This window comes from Chenopodium album, chromosome 17, assembly GCF_948465745.1.
Source record: "Chenopodium album chromosome 17, dcCheAlbu1.1, whole genome shotgun sequence".
Taxonomy (NCBI): domain Eukaryota; kingdom Viridiplantae; phylum Streptophyta; class Magnoliopsida; order Caryophyllales; family Amaranthaceae; genus Chenopodium; species Chenopodium album.
The window spans coordinates 2,995,016-3,014,690 of NC_137850.1; the positions used below are offsets into that span (position 1 = coordinate 2,995,016).

The following is a 19,675-nucleotide window of genomic DNA, read 5'->3' on the forward strand; positions in this document are numbered from 1 at the left end:
CTGAGTTATTAACCGAAAGTCAATGGACTAATGCTTCTTTTGTTCGTGATGTTTTAAATGCTTTTGATAGTGCAACTCATATTTTCTCTTATATCTACGAGCCTAACATTCATTTAGTAGTAATTGAGTGTGTTAAAGTTGTTCACACCATCGAAGAGCATATGAAGATTGATGAACTTCGTCCCGTTCTTGATAGCATGAAACGTAAGTGGCATACTTATTTTAGTGAATTTCCAATTATTTATGGAATTGCTGCTATTCTTGACCCCGGTGTCAAAGCTGAAGGTTTGGAAAATCTTTTAGAATTTTATTATACAAGTTTAGGAATCGATTATGATGTTAGTGAATATATTAACAAATGCAAATCTGTTTTGGGAGACCTTTATGATCATTATGCATCTATTTATGGTTTTGATTTAGCTACACCAACTAATACTAGTACTTCCGATTCTAGATTTGGTTTTCTTGATAAAGTTATGAAAAAAAAACACAAAGCATCTACATCATTCTCATCATCATCTTCTTCAACACTTGCTATTAATGATTATTTGTCATATCAACATGAGACCAACAACAGCTTTCAAATTATAAAATGGTGGCAAGAACATCAAAAAAGTTTTCCTATATTAGCGAGAATTGCAAAAGATATACTTGCAGTTCCCGCTTCATCAGTTGCTTCCGAGTCTGCTTTTAGTGCAGGTAGAAGAGTGTTAGATGAAAAAAGATCTCGCTTAACTCCGGAAAGCATTCAAATTTGTGTTTGTAAGAAAGATTGGGATCAAGCTGAAAGAAGAACTCAAGGTTTAAAGCAAGACGAAGACGATGAAGATGATCCTGTGATGATATTGGAGTCGTCAACGGATGATGCAGCTTCCGGGGATGATGATGCAACAAACATGGGTGGCTAGAAAAGTCTTAATCAGGTACGCTAAGAACTACGTGGGCTTTGATTCTTTCGGGATACGTAGGCAACTTATTTTTCGAAAATTAGAATTTAATTGAAAAATTAAATTTTAATTTTCTAAAGATAGGTCCAAGCCCCCCTTCCTCCCCCAAATTCCAAAATAAGTACAATATAAGAACTACGTTGGCTTTGATTCCTTATTTTGTGATATAAGGATACGTAGGCATCTTAATTAAGAGCAAGCCATCAAATTGTTAATTTTGTAAAAATTAAAACATCACACACCCCATTTAGCCGTTTCACCCACCCGACCCTAACACACGAACCCACCCGACCCTAACACACTAACCCAACTCAACCCAAACCCACCCTTTGACCCACCCTAACCCATGAACCCACCTCGACCCACCCTAACCCACCTCGACCCACCCTTTGACCCACCCTAACCCACGAACCCACCTCGACCCACCCACGACCCGTCTAACCCACGAACCCAGCTCGACCCACCCACGACCCATCTAACCCACGAACCTAACCCTAGTGTGTCCAACTTCTCCGACCCAACCCACGACCCGGCCCACCCTACCTAACGTGTGTCGTGTCGTGTGTCATGAAACCCCAACCCGCGACCCACCTAACCCTAACCCAGCTCGCACGACTCGCACGGTGGACACCTCTACCCCTTACAGAAGGCTTCAAGTCTATGTATTCATAAACTCGGGAATGGATTTGTTTTTAGGGCTTTGTAATTATCCACATTGTAACTATACTGTTGATGTTTTAGAATTTACTAAAGCAGGCATTCCCCCTTTTATAGTCCAATATCACTTTATAAACATATAAAAACTTATTTTTTTCTCTCTTCACTTTTAAATTTCTTGCTATAAAACTTGTATCTCTAAGTCATAAAATTCTTCCTTTCGTTTTTCTCTATTTCAACTTACGGACCATAAATAGACAAAAGCTTTTAAATCCAACAACAATAATAATTTCAAATTTCAACATAAAGTTTTTCACTTAATCAAAAAAAAAAGTTATTTTTACTCGTTTAAATAGAAATGAGCAAAGCTATATTTTTATATCACTAACTCATAATACGTACAAATTTTGCTCATTTAAGTCAAATGAGCAAATTTTAAAACCGATTGGACTTTACTAGGTACAAAAGATTGTACAGTGCATGAGTTGCAACTTAACCTACAAAGCCCTTGATCTGATACAACCTCCTACCGGCTACCGCAGACCCACAATAGATAGGTTGCAGGCATGCAGCTTTTGTGTCCACCTGCAGAACGAAAAGTTCAAGTGTAAATTATGTAGGAAATGTAGAACATAAATCATGCACTAAAAATACCTGATTCAACAGACAGCCTTGTCTTTCCTTCTAAAAAAAAAAAAAGAGGTTTTTTCATGAGCTAACAAGCTAGAAGAAGATATCCTATTAGCATGAAAATGAAACATTAATCCCAAGATGATCATCCCTCACCAATAACAACCTTGTGACTGAAAATATAACAGGACAATCAGGACCTTGATCACCCTTCTAGAATCCTTCAATTTTTTCCTCCAAGTATAATTAATGAAACTCAGTTCCCCACTACCCCAACGGCAACTACTACTGCAACTTCAAGGGCCTTATTATGATTTGGACCTAGAGTATAGAAACCAAACACCAACAATGAACATTTCTTAAATACTTCATCAGGCTCTCATTATAATACCACTGACATCATAATTGGCAAGGTAAGCATAACAACAACGATGGCAGAATAAAAAAAATGATCCCTTATATAGAATGAAAAGTGAATCTTTTGTAAATTTTGCTATCCATTCCATTCTAGTTTTGCCAGAGACATGAGGACTGACATGACATTGAGCCATTGACCACGAAGGAGAAACATGCAACATCATAATCCACATCCAAGATAAATAATAAAGTATCCTAACACTCAAAACTTCACAAGGATGTGAACAGGCCCCAAGGAAAAATTACCAACAAAAATATTCTAAAATTATTGATACAATGATCCTCCGACAGCCGGAGCTAACCACATTTCACATAGCAAGACATTATTGATCTCCAAACCACATGGAAATATCACCGATAAACACATTCTAATAAAAAGACTGCAGCTAACCTTTCCACAACCAGAGCCTACCTTTCACATAAGGCACACCAGGAAAATGTAGGTTGCAAGGAGTAAAAGGTACCCTAAGTCTTAACAAATAAAAATACATCTATGTTAGCAACTACTTGAGCATGAAAATATTTGAAGAAATAATTATAGCAAGTAGCAAAGCTAAATGTACAAGTTCACAGATCAAATCATCCAGCAATAGAAAATTACCAAAAACCTCTTCTAACTCTGTGTTAGTCTTGGTCTACAGAGTTCTCATATCAGTTTTCTTTCTTTTTAACTTAGGTCCCACCTTACCTGATCTGCAAAAAAAGCCAGTTATGCAAATGATAGAACAATAAGGACAATACTAATAACTTGTATCACTAAATAGAGAAAAGCAGACAACACTGTTGAAAACCTTACACCAACACCAAGAGGTTACACTACATGCCAAATACTGAATGGCGTAAGAGTTCACTCTGATTAGATGTTACTTTATGTCCACACGGCTACCCTGGAATTCATTTTTTCTTTGCAGTCTTAGTTACCTTGTTTATCAGATATTTACAACAAAAGAAAGAAAAAATCAAAATGCATTCTCCATTCTCTAGAAGGAAGAAATAATGAGAATTGTATGATTTTTTCAGTTTCCAGCATAAAGACAGGTGCAGCTAAAATATTGGGTATCTTTTGGTTTTAATGTTCTTTAATGGATTCTTCAACATGATATTCATATTTCCTTAAGTAATTAACACTGGAACACAATGCAGCCATAACCTAGACATTTGTTTTCTTTCTTTTTTCTTTTTTTTTTTTAGCACAGACAAAAAAATCATACAGGGCAAAATGTCAGCTAAGATTTCAATAATCATTAGCAGGGAAGGTAAGCAATTATTGGGGCAGACAAAGAGAAGATGCAGTGACTTAAAAACCTTTGGTGATAGTCAGAGATGTGACAGAAGTTTTGAAGCCTCCAATAATTTATCAGCCTCTGGATCAAACGGCCTATTAGTTTCAGACATGCAGAGAAGTATTCACAACTCAAAAGGCCAGGTTTGGTAAAGAGCTTTTTGCTCAGCTATTAACGGTTTGTAAGAAAGGTAATTTTGACCAACCAAATTGCTCTGTTCATTGTCAAGTAACAAGTGGGTTTCATCAGCACATTGGAGACAATCTGCTAATTTTTTTTTTTTTAAAAAAAAAAATTCGTTACCCTGGCTTTTGGGGAGAGTGGATTGGGAATGATATATAAACGTACCACCCTTCTCCAAATTGTATAAAATTATAAGCATATGTATGCCTTATGTTTTTATGTAAGTTGGTATCTATCATAAGGAGGCAAGCACTAGTTTCTACCCGTGAAGGTTAATAACATCCAGTTGACAAACTGGCCAACATTAGTAATACAGTTCCAAGGGCACAGTTCCAAGGGCTATTATACCTCGCCTTTGCTTGACCTCTAGTCTTTGCATTTGCTTGACTTCTAGTGTCTGATTGTTCTCCTGTGTTTAATTGCTCTCCCGTCTCTACTCTATCCTCCAAATCCAATTTCAATAGATTACATCCATTAACCAAATCTGCCAACCCAGTTAATCCTGTCAATTGCAATTCATTTACTTCTCCTTTGATGTGTTGCATCAATATAAATCCTGCAAAACCATGCAGATGAGGAGATAAATCAGTTGTGCCAATCTGCAGACTCCAGTTTTCTTTGTTCAATACATCCATTGAAAGCTGAGTAATTATAAAACTTGGCACATTTGAGTTTCAAACAAAATAGCAGACAAAAAGCAAAACAATGCATATAAATCATTCAGATTTCTTGGTCCTAGCTGTCACCCAAAAGGTGCATAACCACATAGGTATGCCATTTCTTAATTTGACCAAATAACTCATTTAAAATTCAGGATAGGCAGTATAACATAAATAATGGGCACAGAGCCTCAGAGTCAAAGTTTCAAATGGGTGAACATTTTACTGAATATGAGATTTCTAGGAGAAATAAAAAGGAGGAAAAAGACAAAAAAAAAGAACACTCATCATAAAACAACATGCCAAATGCTTATGCCATTCTATATATATATATTTTTTTTTTTAAAAGGTAAAAAAAAAAAAAAACTTAGGAACTTGCCAAGTGCTCGGAGCATTTTCAGATCAAATTTCTGGGCTAGATTTTCATGTCCTACGGCTTGAGCTCGTTGAAGGGCAAGCTTCTTTAGGCTGATAAGCAGGTCCTGTCAACATTGTATTACCATCAAGTCAGTTATAAAGTTTTGGCAATGAATTATGCATCAACAAATTAATTAACTTGCGTTTTATCAATGGGCTTCACATATGTATAAACATAAGGAGATACATGATTAACATAAGCTATCATCCAGCTTCCAGCCACAACTAGATTATAAACAATAGCCTTACAATATTAGTCAGATCAGTCTTTACATTTGAAACCAACAGATTGTTGCAGATCTATAATGAATATGCAGAACTAAATGTCTACAACAATAGCCCCTCCACCCCAATGGCACCACATTGAATAGTATGCTTTTAAAGTTTGGAATAAGCGCTAGTGTAGAAAATTATGACATGGGTATCTCAATGCTTTTAGATTACAGAGAGAGAAAATATACTGCGGCATAGGACGTAAAAAAAAATAGAAAATTTGGTTTAATCTGTTGATTATCAACAATTAAATTTGTATGCCCACTATACCACTATCTAAACATCAACCAAATATTAGTTTTCTGACTAAGTAATGAACCGCAACACTTATGCTGATGAGCGGTAACAAATGCTCTCAGTTTATAGAATCATGCTTGATCCTATCTACAAAATCAAAGAAAGACAGTTGTTGCCAGCCTTGCCATTAAAGCTCTTGGTGCAAACTTTTCAATATAAGAATTTGTATTACTTGGCCTAATTAAACATGAATTCATGACATCCTATAAGGGGAATATGAGCCTATTGATCATAAGTCATAACATAAGGTCAAGCTTACAAGTTCCGACTCAGATAGTGAACAAAGCCATTTGACATCGTCAGGATGATTATTTCCAATAAATTTGATCTCATCCATGGTCTCTGACATCGTAAACCTATCAATAAAAATAAAGGAATAGAAGAATTAACAATTCTGTATAAGATTACATATCAGCACAATAAGGAACATATTCATCGTGTTCAACATTTGAATCCAATAACACAATCCAAAATTCAAATCACTAGTAATAAATTTTAAAACTGCAATTTAATTCGAACATTTTTCATGTTTAGAAGCGATCAATTATCTTTTTTTTTTTTTTTTAGTAAATCAATTGTCATCCTTCACTAAAAAGAAAAAATATCTAAACTATCATTCAATACTGTAAATTTATTAAATTCACCCAAAGATTAAGCACTATAAGCATAAGCCTGCAACACATTAACAACCAAATTGACTCAATTATTAAATTCAGCTAAAAACGCATAAAATTATTCTCGCTTTAGATAATCTATTTAAATTGCACAAAGAACATTCTAGAAACAAAACTGCTCGTTTTAAAAAACCCTAAATTGACAATTAAATCAACGATAGTATGAAATTAAACCCTAGACTGTGAAATTGATATTCGATGATAATTTTTTTTTTTCAAAATAAATATTCAATGATAATTATAAAAAAATATAAATAAAAAAATAAAGTCTTAACATCACCTGTTTCAATGGAGGAGCGAGAAGGTTAGAAGCTGCTTCAATGGAGGAATTCAGATTACAGAGTACGCCTCAATGAGTCAATGGAGTTGAAGCGTAGGAGTTTTTTTTTTTTTTTTTTTTTTTTTTTTTTTTTTTTTTTTTATAAGAAATTGAAGCGCAGGAGTTGAATCGGCTAAGTTGAGCGACTTTAATGAAAGGACTAAAATACCCTTATTTTTAAACTACGTATTCTCATTTGACTTTTTACGGTCTACAAGACGTGTCTTTAACCGTATATATCTCAATTTCTATACGCGTAAAATTACATAAACTTGATATTAATAAAATATACAATGAGGCGATTCTAACAAAATCTCACTTGAATATATATTATAACTTTTAGGTTAACGAGAATATTAGTTTGACACATATATTTGCAATAGGGCAAAAAATAAGGAACGAAGGGAGTAGTACATAATTCCATCTAAGAAAATACTCGTTAATATGCCATATTAACAAGGCTTGTCTTTTTAGATAGCAAATTTCCCTTTTTCTTTTACAAGATAGTTTAGGTATCGATAGGGGTGGCAATCCACTCCAATCCGAGGTAAAAAATCCGCTCCGAGTCCGAGAAAAAAGTAATCCGAATTCGACTCCATTAAAATAATCCGACTCCGAGTTGGAGGAGGGTCGGAGTCGGATCCTACAAAAAATTCGAGAAAAAAAATCCGACTCCGACAAATGCCGACTCTGACGGATTATCAAACTCCGACTCCAATAATCGTGGATTTTGGTGTGGGTCATGGTGTCATTGGGTGTGGGTTTGGCCCAAATAGTCCAATTTCTCAAAACATATTGAATAACGAAAAATAAAAACTCAAAATCAGGTTGGATCGGAGTCGGAGTTAGAGGTCGGATATTAAAGTCAGAGTTGGATTAAGCCTCCGACTTCCTGTAGAGTCGGAGTCGAATTTAGCATAATTTGCTCCGAGTCCGATCGTTGCAATCCCTAGCCCCTAGGTATCTAAACACTTAATCTTTAAAAAAAAAATAAAAAATTTAACAAGGCGCGTTTATACGAGGTTAAATGCGTCATTTCGTCAGCTTTGATGGTTTGAGCACTGAGCAGGGGTTTAAGGTGAATGTAAAACCTCACCTTTTCAGACCTCCACCCCAACAATGGCGATTCATCAATGGCGTCGTACACTACCTTCTCGCTTCCACCTTACCCGTCTCCTCTCCTCTTCAACAACAACAACAACCTCATCTTCATCTTCCTCGCATCGCCGCCGCGTCGTCGTAACTGGTACCAATTCTCATCTCTTTCTCTGTCCTCATTTTCGCTGTTATCAATTTGATTAATTTCTATGGCGGAATGTTGTTTAGGGTTAGGCATGGTAACGCCTCTTGGTTGTGGAGTTGGAACAACTTGGAAGAGATTAATTGAAGGTGAATGTGGAATTCGAGCATTAACTATTAAGGATCTTAGGTTGGATAATTTCGATGTCGAAACGCAGAATCATGTTTTTGATCAAATATCGTCTAAAGTTGCTGCTGTTGTTCCTTCTGGAACTGATTCTGGCCAATTCAACGACCTCTTGTGGTTCAAGGTTTTTATTCTTATGAATTTTTGCTTCTTAGTTTAAATTACATTGGAATTTGGTATTTAGTGATAGTTTATTCTTGATTTTTATCAATTAGCTTAATAAACTTAATACTTCCTCCGTTATTTTTAACTTGTAACGTACTCTTTTGGACGTAATTTAAGGAAGAGATTAGAGAAGTTTAATGATCAACTGAACTATGCAATATTAATAACTTAGCCTGGTCTTTTAAACTGGTGTTTTAGTGATTTTTATCAGTTTGAGTTGATGGTTCGAAAACAACTACCAACTTGTGTTTTGATTCAATCCAATCTCGAAATTGTCCTGATGAATAGTACCTGTTCATGCTATGATTCTGTTAATGTAGGCCGTAACTTCTTTGTTTGAACTCCTCATACTCTATTAGTATTGTCCTTATAAATCAGTGGACGAAAAGTTATTGACAGACCAATACATGGCTGCATACCGTTTTGATCCGAATTTAGAATTTTTACATAATGTTGGTTGAGTCATTAATGTAACTTGGAACTACTATGTTTGAACTCTTTTTACTGTATATGTTTTTTTTTATTTTTTTATTTTTTTTAATTTTATATACTTGGCCGTATTCGATTTTGATCAGAAGTTACAATTATAAATTTTCCAATGAATAAGTTGTTTATGCGTGTGTGTTACTATTGCAGTTTCTGTTGAGTCCCACTCAAAACTTTTAAGTTTGGAAATTTGTGCTGCATTGGTATTGGCCTTATTGATCAATTGATGAACATATATTAACAGAACAATGGTCCGGTTATTTTTGTATAACCAGGAGCATAGGTCAATTTCGAGGTTTATAGGCTATGCACTATGTGCTGCAGATGAGGCCCTTAAAGATGCAAATTGGATTCCGACGAAGCAGGATGAGAAAGAAAGAACTGTAAGGATTCTTTTGCTCTTTAGGTGGCTAAAAAAAATGCGTTTGTAGTCTTAGTCAAGTATTGGACTATATATTGTTTGCTAATGAGAAGGCAACAGGGAGTATCCATTGGTGGTGGTATTGGTAGCATGAGTGATATTGTCGATGCTGCTCAGCTGATTTGTGAAAAGGTAGATATTTGGTTCTTTGCAGAAGATACTATACATTAGGCTTTCAATGATTTTTTTCTTTATCAACACAAAAATGTTCCAAGTGATCTATAGAAAAGCATACAAGTAGGATAATTTTTTCCTGCCAGAGGTAATGGGCCAAAGGCAAAAAGTTGATCAGCATTTAGAACCAAAATATAATTTCTGTCTACTCTATCAGCTTTATACTTTTGGTTTGTTGTTTTAAAGTGATATATTACCCTATTTTTAAAAAAATCTCACTATATATACCCTAGTCTGCCGGAAGTTTTACATATTATTTTTGTTTAGGTTAGAAATTAACTACTATCTGAAAGAAAAAAGGGAAATCAGTGGTTGACACTAAAAGTTTGTACATTGTTTGCAGCGTCTTCGACGTCTCAGTCCATTCTTTGTTCCTAGGATATTAATCAATATGGCTTCAGGTCATGTGAGCATGAAGTATGGATTCCAGGTATTCTTGCATTTTAATTTTTTATTATTTTTTTTTTTATTTTGGATCTATATGTTTTCTCTGTATCTTCTGAACTTTCCTTTGTCTCTGGTGAACCTTGAACATGCTGCCTATGAATTTGTGTAATCAGCTTTGTGCTTCATTTATGCAGAGTTGTATATGATGATTGTTGTTACAATATTGATTTGGTGCTTTTACATTGGGCCAAAAATTACCACTTGTGTGTTATAATTGTCCTTTTCCTATATGTGGTATGCGGGTTGGGGGGGGGGGGGGGGGAGGTAGAGTATTAGGTAACACTGACATATGCATTCGCCTTGTTTCATACTATCAAAACATTTATAATCTGGGTCAATTGAAATGAAAAGCTTAAGCAAGAGGCATAGAGAACCCATGGGAGAAAGTAAGAGGTTTTCTCCTGGTTCTTCCTCTTCCTGAGGTTGCACCTAATCTCTTAGGTGAGATTTATTTCGAAAAATTTGAATGTCATTGGTTGGTAAGAACCTTCCCTTTAATCACTTCCCAGTCAAAAAAGCATGCCTTATGAGGAACCTTAAACCTCTGAATCAAAATGTGCAGGGAGATCTGAATATTCTAGCTCTTTCAGTACTTAACCATGAAAGCACTACTAACAATTCTCACTGACCTAGAATCATCACCTCTAAAGTTCATCTTAGCCATTGAGAGTGATGAAGATTGGAAATTAGACTGTGATAGTGATTACTGGCTGGGATCAGTGTTGGAATATTGAATCTGATGGCTTATTGTATTTAAAGTGATGATTCTCTCGGTTGATTTTATCCCATATCAACATGTTTGTTCACTGTTGGAATATTGAAAGCGAATATGCATGCATAGTCTTATTTTTGAATCTAGGGACCAAACCATGCTGCAGTGACAGCTTGTGCAACTGGGGCGCATTCCATTGGAGATGCTGCTCGTATGATTCTATTTGGAGATGCAGATGTCATGGTGGCTGGAGGAACAGAGGCCAGCATAGATGCCTTATCCATTGCAGGTTTTTGCAGGTATCAGTGTATCACTCTTACATGAGAAGCATTGTTGGTTCAAAAAGTCTAAAATTCAGGAAGATGTTCCCCCCTCCCGGTCTTCCTCAAAGATAAAAGGTTTTATTTGTAAAAAAGATGTCAGACTAAATTCTGAAAGTTAATCGAGGCAAAAATCATTGAGCTTGTTGTTATTAAGGTTGATGCCGTTGTTGATCTTGAACACGTCATATGATGGTTATACATTAATTATATAATTATAGGCTAAATGCTACAGTATTTCTTTTATTGCTTTCAGTTGCTATGTTTAGTTAGCCTTTCCTGCTTAAGTCATATGTTTTCCATTACATTGAACTCTTTCCATTTCCTGCTTCTAATGGTCTGTTATCCTAAAAGGTATCGTTAACTCCATAATGTGTCTTATATACTTCCATCCCTGACATCCTTATCTACATTTCATTCACTTGAGATAACGTGTGCAGCTAAAGTAATATAAATTGTTCAAAATTAAAAGTGAGTAAATTCTTGTAACCTGCAGGTTGAAAGCTTTGTCCACAAAGTACAATTCTTCCCCTTGTGAAGCTTCTCGACCTTTTGATGTTGAACGCGATGGATTTGTGTAAGATGATGCTTGCAGCTTCTTTGAGGTGTTATTGTAAATAAATTGGCATAAAAGTGTAAAATTTTAAGGATATCTTTATTCCTTTGGTATCTATGTTGCTTCTTAATTGGATTGACTTGTTTTGTCTGCAGAATCGGTGAAGGTTGTGGTGTTGTAGTATTGGAAGTAAGTTGATCAGTTTTGTTATGTCTCTGCATTGCTTAGTTGTTCACTAAGGTTTATTTTTGATATCATGTTATCTTTTATGCTGTCACTTAAAGTTGTACTGTTTCTTACATGTAATTGAAACTTAAATTTCCCTCACTACTTCTCAGTTCCTTTCAGTAACCTAGTCTGAATGTTGCTATTCCTTCATCTACTACCATCTAAAGCGTATATCCTTGTGTTGAAGGAACTTGAACATGCTAAGGAACGCGGTGCAAAAATTTATGCGGAGCTTTGTGGCTATGGGATGTCAGGTAATTTCTCAAACTACATTCATTACAAAAATTGGGATCTTTCTTTATGAGATTTCTTGACGTTTTTAGCTTGTAGGTGATGCGTATCACATAACTCAACCTCATAATGATGGAAGAGGTGCCATCCTGGCTATGACAAGTGCTTTAAAACAGGTAAAGTTGCTGTCTGTAAAGGTTTCCTTTCTACATCTTTCTAATTGATGGCATAAGTGATACAGATTGAGAGAGGGGGAGGTCATGGCGCCTGTCATGTGCCTTTTTCCCTGTTAAAAATTGAAACTCCACCATTTATGTATGTCATGCAATCTGCAAGTGCTATTTAGTTTGATAATATTTGATGGCTTGATGCACAGTGCACATGAATTAAACATGTGTTGGATGCATAGTGCACATGAAATGCAGTGTAAAGCTTCAGTGGGCAATACTGTAGTAGTGGTATGAGTAGAAGAAAACATTCTTAAAGTTTCAATTATTTCCAATTCATGTTTTCGATTTAGTGTACAACATCAATAAATTAGTGCCTTAATTTGTCTTTGATTCATTCATGTCAATGGGTTGAAGCTATTGCCTTCATGCAAAAATAATTGCGAGCTTTGTGGCAATTCAGACTCAAAGACCTTCGTTTTCATCTCCAAAAACCTGGGCCAAGAGATTGATAAAATCCTAATTTAGATTTTAATTTCGTCAAACTCACACTTCATATAACAGTATACTACTTGCTCATCTAATATTTTCAGTCAGGTCTTCATTCTAACCAAGTGGATTATGTGAATGCTCATGCTACATCAACACCTTTAGGTAAGTTGTTGGATCAGTTCATAATGAATTAACTCTCTGGTTCTTTGGAGTAGTAAACTAGTAGTGTCTTCGGTCCTGTCATATTTAATTTGCATGTATGCTCAGGTGATGCCATAGAAGCTGCTGCACTCAAAGTAACATTTGGTGAGCATGCAAAGTCTGGTGCTTTAGCATTCTCTTCAACAAAGGTAAACTTGAGAGTAGATCTGATGAAAATGTTTTCTTGACTTTGTGATGTATTTGAAGATATGTTTCATGCACTCTGAAGTGGATGATACTGCTAATGTTCAGTTGAAAGTTCTTGAAAATTACACATGGTCTGCTTTTCGGTATGATATATTTATGCGCTACTGTATGCACAATATCAGGGTGCAATTGGACACCTTTTAGGCGCAGCTGGAGCTGTGGAGGCTATATTCAGTGTCTTGGCTATTCATCATGTAAGTGTTTTCTTTTTATTTGTTGCTATAGTTCTATGTTAACTCTTGATAAAAATTCACACGACATTGTCTATTTACTGTTGAATTTATTAAAATGACACATAATGCATAGATTTGTGAAATGCAACTAAAGAAAAATTGATGAAAATAGAGCACATCTATTGTTGAGGCAGTATCTACTTATTCTTTAATACAAACTATGTAGAGCTATCTTTCTTGATGCATGACGAATTTGGATTTGTTCAATAAGTTGCTGTAATACAGTTCTGTCCAAGGAGTCCAAATATCTGTTTCCACTTAACATGTTACTCTGAAAAGCCAAACAAGAAACATTTATACTCATTAGAATATTTGTAATGGTTGCATTGTTGCAGGGAGTTGCGCCATTGACTCTCAATCTTTCCCAGCCAGACCTTGTATTTTCTGATGCCTTCATGCCATTGACTGCATCAAAACAAATGAATATTACAGCAGCTATGTCAAATTCATTTGGCTTTGGAGGAACAAATACATCTTTGTTGTTTACCAAAGTGTCTTGAGATTTTGACAATGTTTTTTAAGTTACATTTTTTCTTGTTTTGGATTACAACCTCATGTCAGAAGGGGTTAATCTTGTATCGTTTAGAAAATTTTGAAAATTGAGATGTAGCTTAAGAACAATACTGGCATGTTGTAATAGTTCACTGTATATTTCAGTTGGTTTATTTTCTTCACTTTGTTTTTACTTTTACTTTTACTTGAATGTGGTTAAAGCTGTATGAATTTGTACTATAAGAGCAAATCGTGTAGCTAACCCTTGCGAATTGTGATGTTGGTCCCAACACTTGGGCTTTTCGTCTTTAGTTCGCATAAAAAGCTTTGTACAAGGACCATTACATGGTGCTATTTTTCCCCATTTACTATATTTATACATATATACATTTAACAGTTAACACCACCATAAAATACAAAGTAGTTTAGAAACCCACTGAAATGGGGTCAGATAAAGAACTCAGCTAAAAAAGGGGACTGTCTGATTAGTAAATTCTAAAACATCAATTATATAGTTACAATGGGGATAATTACAAAGCCCTGAAAACAAATCCATTCCCAAGTTTATGAATACATAGACTTAAAGCCTTCTGTAAGGGGGACTACTTTTGCTGATACCTTGGCCTGCAACTTTGATACAGCTTGACGAATATCCTGAAATTTGGGGGAAAGGGCTCTCAAAGATTAGTTAACACAAAAACGGATGAGAATTTAGCTGTATTAAGATTGATCTATAATGCCTCTAGTATAGACCTGGCAATCTTGACCCAGACCCGATGACCCGACCTGAATGACCCAACCCATGACCCAAAAACATTGACCCGAAAATGACCCAAAACCCAAAAATGACCTGAAACCCGAAATTGACTCGACCCGACCCATACCCGACCCAAAAATGGAGTTGACCCGATCCTGACCCGACACCCGACCCGAAGTTGACCCGACCCGAAATTGACCCGAATTGTTTGACCCGAACATACCCGATACCCGAAATTGACCCGAACTAACCCGATACCCGAAATATCCTGAACTAAAATTACCTTATAATTGAACTTAAAATGTCTTGTACCACAAATATCTCAAATTGTTCATCTTTAATCGTAGATAAGCTCATAAACTAAATTGGTAGTGTTGTTATAACAATGACAAAATATATACAGCGTATAAAATTATTGATTTGAGCTTGATTCACAAATGAAACAACCCGAACAGATTTTGAGCTGACCCGAATATGACCCAAACATACTTCACCAGAAATTAACCCAACCCGAAATTGACCCGACCCGAACTAGACCTGAAGTTGACCCGAAACCCAAATCGACCCATACCCGACCCGAATGTTAGCTGACTCGAAACGACCCGACCCAAAAGTGACCCGACCCGATGACCCATTTGCCAGGTCTACTCTAGTATGACAGATTGTACAGAGTTACAAAGCCAGGATGCAAACAACAAAATGAGTGCATTTTAGAGCAAACTTCGCAAGGTGATTACCTCAAGATGATAGCGGGAAGAGAAATGCGTCAACATAACAGTTTTGTTTCGTATCCATTGGGCGTGTTCAATAAGCTGCAGTTAAAACATACTTCAGAAATTTGGATTTCAAAACAAAATAGCTGAATGCAACAGATAATTACTCCCTCCACTTGGTCTGTGTTGAAAAAAAATATATAAACGAAGTATATTGTTTTAACATTCCTCCTCCATGTGATTTCCTTATTTCTGTTATCATTTGGAGTACGACATCCTTTAAAAAAACATGCAAATATAGATGCTAAAAATTACCGTTGATAACTTAGATCCCTTCATTTTTTATAGAGTTCTAAAAAAAGTTTCCTGCCACATAATCAACCCCAAAGTTCTAAGGGCTTCAAATTTACGTTTTTTTTCACCGGAAAAACACAACCCTTTTTATTCCCTCTACTGCCACGTAAATATGAATGGGCCTGAAGGAGGTATTTTTGTTTTTTTTTTTTTGGACAGCTTCTTGTCACATCCCCAAAAAGTTGCTTGTCAATGGACTTTACTACACATTTGCACAAAAAATTCCATTTTGCAGTTCTGTATTCTCAAATTTATTGGAAGGTCAAAGAGAGTTGGCAGTTGGTTTTGCATGCACATTGTACCTCAAATAAATGAGTGTGACCGCGCTGGCGAGCATCTTCAACGCTAAATCCATCATCTAGAAAAGTTGCCTGTTAAAAGTAATCTTGATGAGAGATATGATATATCAAAGGTACATGTATACAATTTCATGATTGCATCAATGACAGAAGGAACAATCGTACATGGTACACAATTGAGAAATTGATTTGAACTGTATGGTACATAATAATATAATATACAGACACATGGCTCAAGAAGCGAGTAAGCCAAAGAATTAATAGGTTGCAAAAAGAAAAGGGTGAAGACAATTACCTCAGTAATAAGAAGTTTTGCCCTCAGTGCATCTGCATTACGTGGCTCAAGCAAAAAATCAGATGTTGTATCTCCAGAGAATGCCACCTCTGGAGACAATATCTTGTCTGTGATCTAAGAAAATTAAGAGTCAAAATACTATCTGAAAATGGGAAGGAGGAAAATCATGACAAAAGCTAACCTCAACACCAGACTTCTTCAGCTTTTCAATTTGCTTTCCTTTTAAATGAATGTATTGTTTCTTCAACTTTTTTCTAATTGAGTATATAACATATCCCTGGAAATACCAAAAAGAAAAAAAAATAAATCTAGATTTAAAATTATAAAGCTTTAGCATGTCTGACAACGGATTGGCCAGCACTTTAACAATTGACATTACAAAACATTAAGTTAGAACGAATTATTAGCCATATGATTCGAAGAGGGTTACTGTTACTGAAAAGCTGCAGGTTACTGCCAAAGTTCAGGAGGTTACAAGTCTGCTGGAGAATGAGACTGCTGAAATGGATCAAGGAAAGCATACCTGGCTGGGTATAACATGATGAGTCTTGAATGGTCGCACAACAAGGTCGTTCCGTAATTCATATGTTTCCCCTTAATCACAAGTACAATAGATTATAAGGGAAGGGAAATTCTGACAGGTATAAAGAAAGATATGCAGAAGCAAATTCACTAAATCAACATACCAACATCAAGAGCTACCAAATCGAAATCAAGCTCCACTTGGCCCATGGATCTATGAATGTCAAATAACTCCTCTACATCATCTTTAATGCTAGGTGGCACAAAGATGGTCGGTGGTTTCAAGCTATAAAGAGCGCGAGTTGCTACATACATTGGTAAACCTCCCTGGAAACCCAGACAATATTTCATTAAGAAAAGAGGAGTTAGAGTCTAAGTAAAACATAAACTAGCCTCAACTTAAGATACAAATTCATTAACTTGCAATCTTAATGTCTCCCATTCTAATAATTACCATAAAAGTAATGCTTCTTTCAGATTTAGTCTCCATCTTTAATACGTAGTATTTACCAGGTTCTAAGGTGGAACTGTCACTGAAAATACCATTGGTAGGAGAATTAGACCAAGAAACGGTACAACAGAATCGCATAACTTTAATGTTTTTGGATAATTGAAACAGAGATAACATAGTCAATTTATCTTAAAGACGAATCAGTAACTGACAAGATTATAAACTAGATGTCTAGAACTATCATCAACTCTATAAAGATCAAAACACCAAGTCAAACGTTATTACCACAAGCAACACAAGGAAGAAAAGCTTAAATACAAGAATGTTTGAATAGGGACATTAACATTCAATCATAAAGCATACATATGCACCAGATTAAAGGGTTAACTAGAAGCCCACAACCATCAGCCCTATAACACGTCGACTAAGTTGAAGATGAAAGAACACCAAATGACTTTAATTCTAAAGTTATTTAAAGAAATGGAATCAATCCGAGTAATGAAAAGGTCACCAAAAAATGGTTTTGAAGCATTTCACACAGCCATGAGGAACCCACAGTTTCAACAAACAAGCTCTATCTGAATTACTTACTAACAAGTCTTATCATAGAGGAGTTTACCACATTACCGGTCGAATAAACCATAGCAATCTAATGAACAAGAGAAGTATCAAGTATGAGAGTAGCTCATGAGAAGCAAAAGACAATGAATCAATGGTTTTTCAGGATTTTCAATGGTTTTAAGGAGAAATGAGTGCCTGACATTCACAGATAAAATCCTGGTTCATGCAATCGACCCCATCTTATTCGTACCATTATCAACTAAACAACACAAGAATTAGCCAAGTCTAACACCAATTTCACAGCTAATGAATCCAATTCAATTCAAAAGGGCATATAACCTGCACTATAAATTTACTTAAAATGAAATAAAATTGGGATAAAATAGAAGCTTACAATATGATCAAGATGAGCATGAGTAATGCATACAAAATTCTGATGAACAGCGCGTAAAGGGCACCTCCCAATATCAAAAGCAACCTTGAATTCAGGAATAATAACACAAGTTTCATGGCCACCAACAGATAAACCTTCAACAGAATAACCTTCAATTTCAAACCCTTTTCTCTGAACTTCAGCCCTAGCTTTTCTGTACTCTTCTTCTTCAATTGCACGCCCAATTGCAGAGAATAATCCAGTACCACCACCAGACCCAGACCCTTTAACTGCTTCAACCCGACCCGAACCCAAACCCAAACCCAGTTTTGGCTTGTAGTTTAGAGAGAGATTGTGAGGTTGAATTGGGGATGAAAATGGTGAAATTGGGTCATTGAAAGTGTGAAGATAAGGTGGTGTGTTGGTTGGTGATGGTGTTGTTAGAATTACTTGCATTTTGGTATGCTGGTTATGGAGAAAATGGGAGAGGGAGAGAGAACAGGGTTTTGGAGGGGTTTTCTATCGTTTTAAGGGGTTATAGCTACTTGCAAGATTTGCGACTTACTCCGTAGTTTAAGGGCGTAGTCTGATTTACTGAAATGAGAACGGTTTATAAGAGAAGGAAATTAAGAACTAAAATGAACTGAAATTAAGTTGAAGAGAAGTGAGAACATGTCCTAAGTCGGGTCGGGTTAGCTTGTCAAGTTCGCGTTTGAATTCGAATTATTATTGGTAAATATCGTATTTGGTTAACTTTTTGTTTTTGTGTTTTTTTTTTTTTTCTTCTCCCGAGCTGCCGAGCATATGGATGGTTAACTTTATTTACTTTCAAGTAGATAGATGGACACAAATTGAATTTTTGTACTATTTATATTACCTTTAATTTTAGTTGGTTTTAAGTATCAATAACTGTAAATAAAATCTAACAAATATGGGATTTAATTAAAAGGCATGGGTTGGGTACTCAAACCATCATCGTGACCAAACCGAGTATCTGATAACTGACAATACTAAAAATGATATTTATAAACCGAATTAATGAATTTGGGTGTTCTAAGTTACACATTAGACATCGAACGCCCGATATGATATCCAAATATGAATTTTCGACTTTAAAATTTGCTTGATAACTGGAGCAGCTTGCAATTCCGCATACTATTTACATGGCGCCAGTGAGGATGCGGTCATGCCCGAAGAATGTGCGTCGTGTTACAATACATAAATAAGATAAAATTATTTATGAAATACAACTCAAACAATCGATTACATTGATATTTCTATGTATGTATGGACTACCTAATTACATTAATCTATTGAGAGAAAAGTGTTTAGAAACATTGATATTATTATATACTCCGTAGTTTTATGTGAACCATGTGGTGGGATAAGGAGTGATAAAAGTGAAAATTTTCTATGCCGTAGAAGGAATAAAAACAAAAGAAGAAAGATAAAATTAAAAAAAAAAAAATACGAGTAATAATTAAGGAAGTACGAAACAAAATACAAATACGCTCAATTTATTGACTCCATTGACTTTAAATCGACATTTTTGACAACTCTTCATGTTCTTTGCCTACATTTTCTCTATTTGCGTATTCATTGACAATTATCTATACTTAGCATAAAAAATAGTAGC

The 19,675-nt window shown here is 35.5% G+C and overlaps 3 protein-coding genes across 5 annotated transcripts; 1 reads left to right on the forward strand and 2 right to left on the reverse strand.

The window, feature by feature from the left end:
- Window positions 1-1,799: 1,799 nt before the first annotated feature.
- LOC145587396 (uncharacterized) lies at window positions 1,800-6,832 on the reverse strand. 2 transcript variants are annotated; one of them, XR_014101257.1, is made up of 7 exons: window positions 6,718-6,832; window positions 6,023-6,119; window positions 5,156-5,258; window positions 4,466-4,673; window positions 3,253-3,344; window positions 3,064-3,122; window positions 1,800-2,189 (listed from the first exon to the last, which is right to left on the reverse strand). XR_014101257.1 is itself a non-coding variant. In XM_081644132.1 (6 exons), exons 2-5 carry the CDS (start codon window positions 6,110-6,112, stop codon window positions 3,287-3,289), a joined length of 459 nt encoding a protein of 152 aa, XP_081500258.1. In that variant the 5' UTR covers window positions 6,113-6,119; window positions 6,718-6,832; the 3' UTR covers window positions 1,800-2,189; window positions 3,253-3,286. The 2 variants fall into 2 exon arrangements, 1 of the variants encoding a protein (XP_081500258.1); XM_081644132.1 differs by lacking the exon at window positions 3,064-3,122.
- Window positions 6,833-7,868: 1,036 nt separating this feature from the next.
- Window positions 7,869-13,913, forward strand: LOC145587397 (3-oxoacyl-[acyl-carrier-protein] synthase, mitochondrial-like). Of its 2 annotated transcripts, XM_081644134.1 has the most exons (14): window positions 7,869-8,002; window positions 8,083-8,306; window positions 9,109-9,216; window positions 9,315-9,386; window positions 9,772-9,858; window positions 10,735-10,886; window positions 11,404-11,484; window positions 11,619-11,652; window positions 11,879-11,945; window positions 12,022-12,098; window positions 12,683-12,743; window positions 12,849-12,931; window positions 13,112-13,183; window positions 13,558-13,913. In XM_081644134.1, exons 1-14 carry the CDS (start codon window positions 7,876-7,878, stop codon window positions 13,720-13,722), a joined length of 1,410 nt encoding a protein of 469 aa, XP_081500260.1. In that variant the 5' UTR covers window positions 7,869-7,875; the 3' UTR covers window positions 13,723-13,913. The 2 variants fall into 2 exon arrangements, with proteins under 2 accessions (XP_081500260.1, XP_081500261.1); XM_081644135.1 differs by lacking the exon at window positions 9,315-9,386.
- Window positions 13,914-14,019: 106 nt separating this feature from the next.
- LOC145587398 (tRNase Z TRZ2, chloroplastic-like) lies at window positions 14,020-18,579 on the reverse strand. Its single transcript, XM_081644136.1, has 8 exons — window positions 18,061-18,579; window positions 16,819-16,981; window positions 16,656-16,726; window positions 16,314-16,409; window positions 16,133-16,246; window positions 15,841-15,909; window positions 15,209-15,283; window positions 14,020-14,368 (listed from the first exon to the last, which is right to left on the reverse strand). Exons 1-8 carry the CDS (start codon window positions 18,493-18,495, stop codon window positions 14,279-14,281), a joined length of 1,113 nt encoding a protein of 370 aa, XP_081500262.1. The 5' UTR covers window positions 18,496-18,579; the 3' UTR covers window positions 14,020-14,278.
- Between the last annotated feature and the right edge of the window lie 1,096 nt (window positions 18,580-19,675).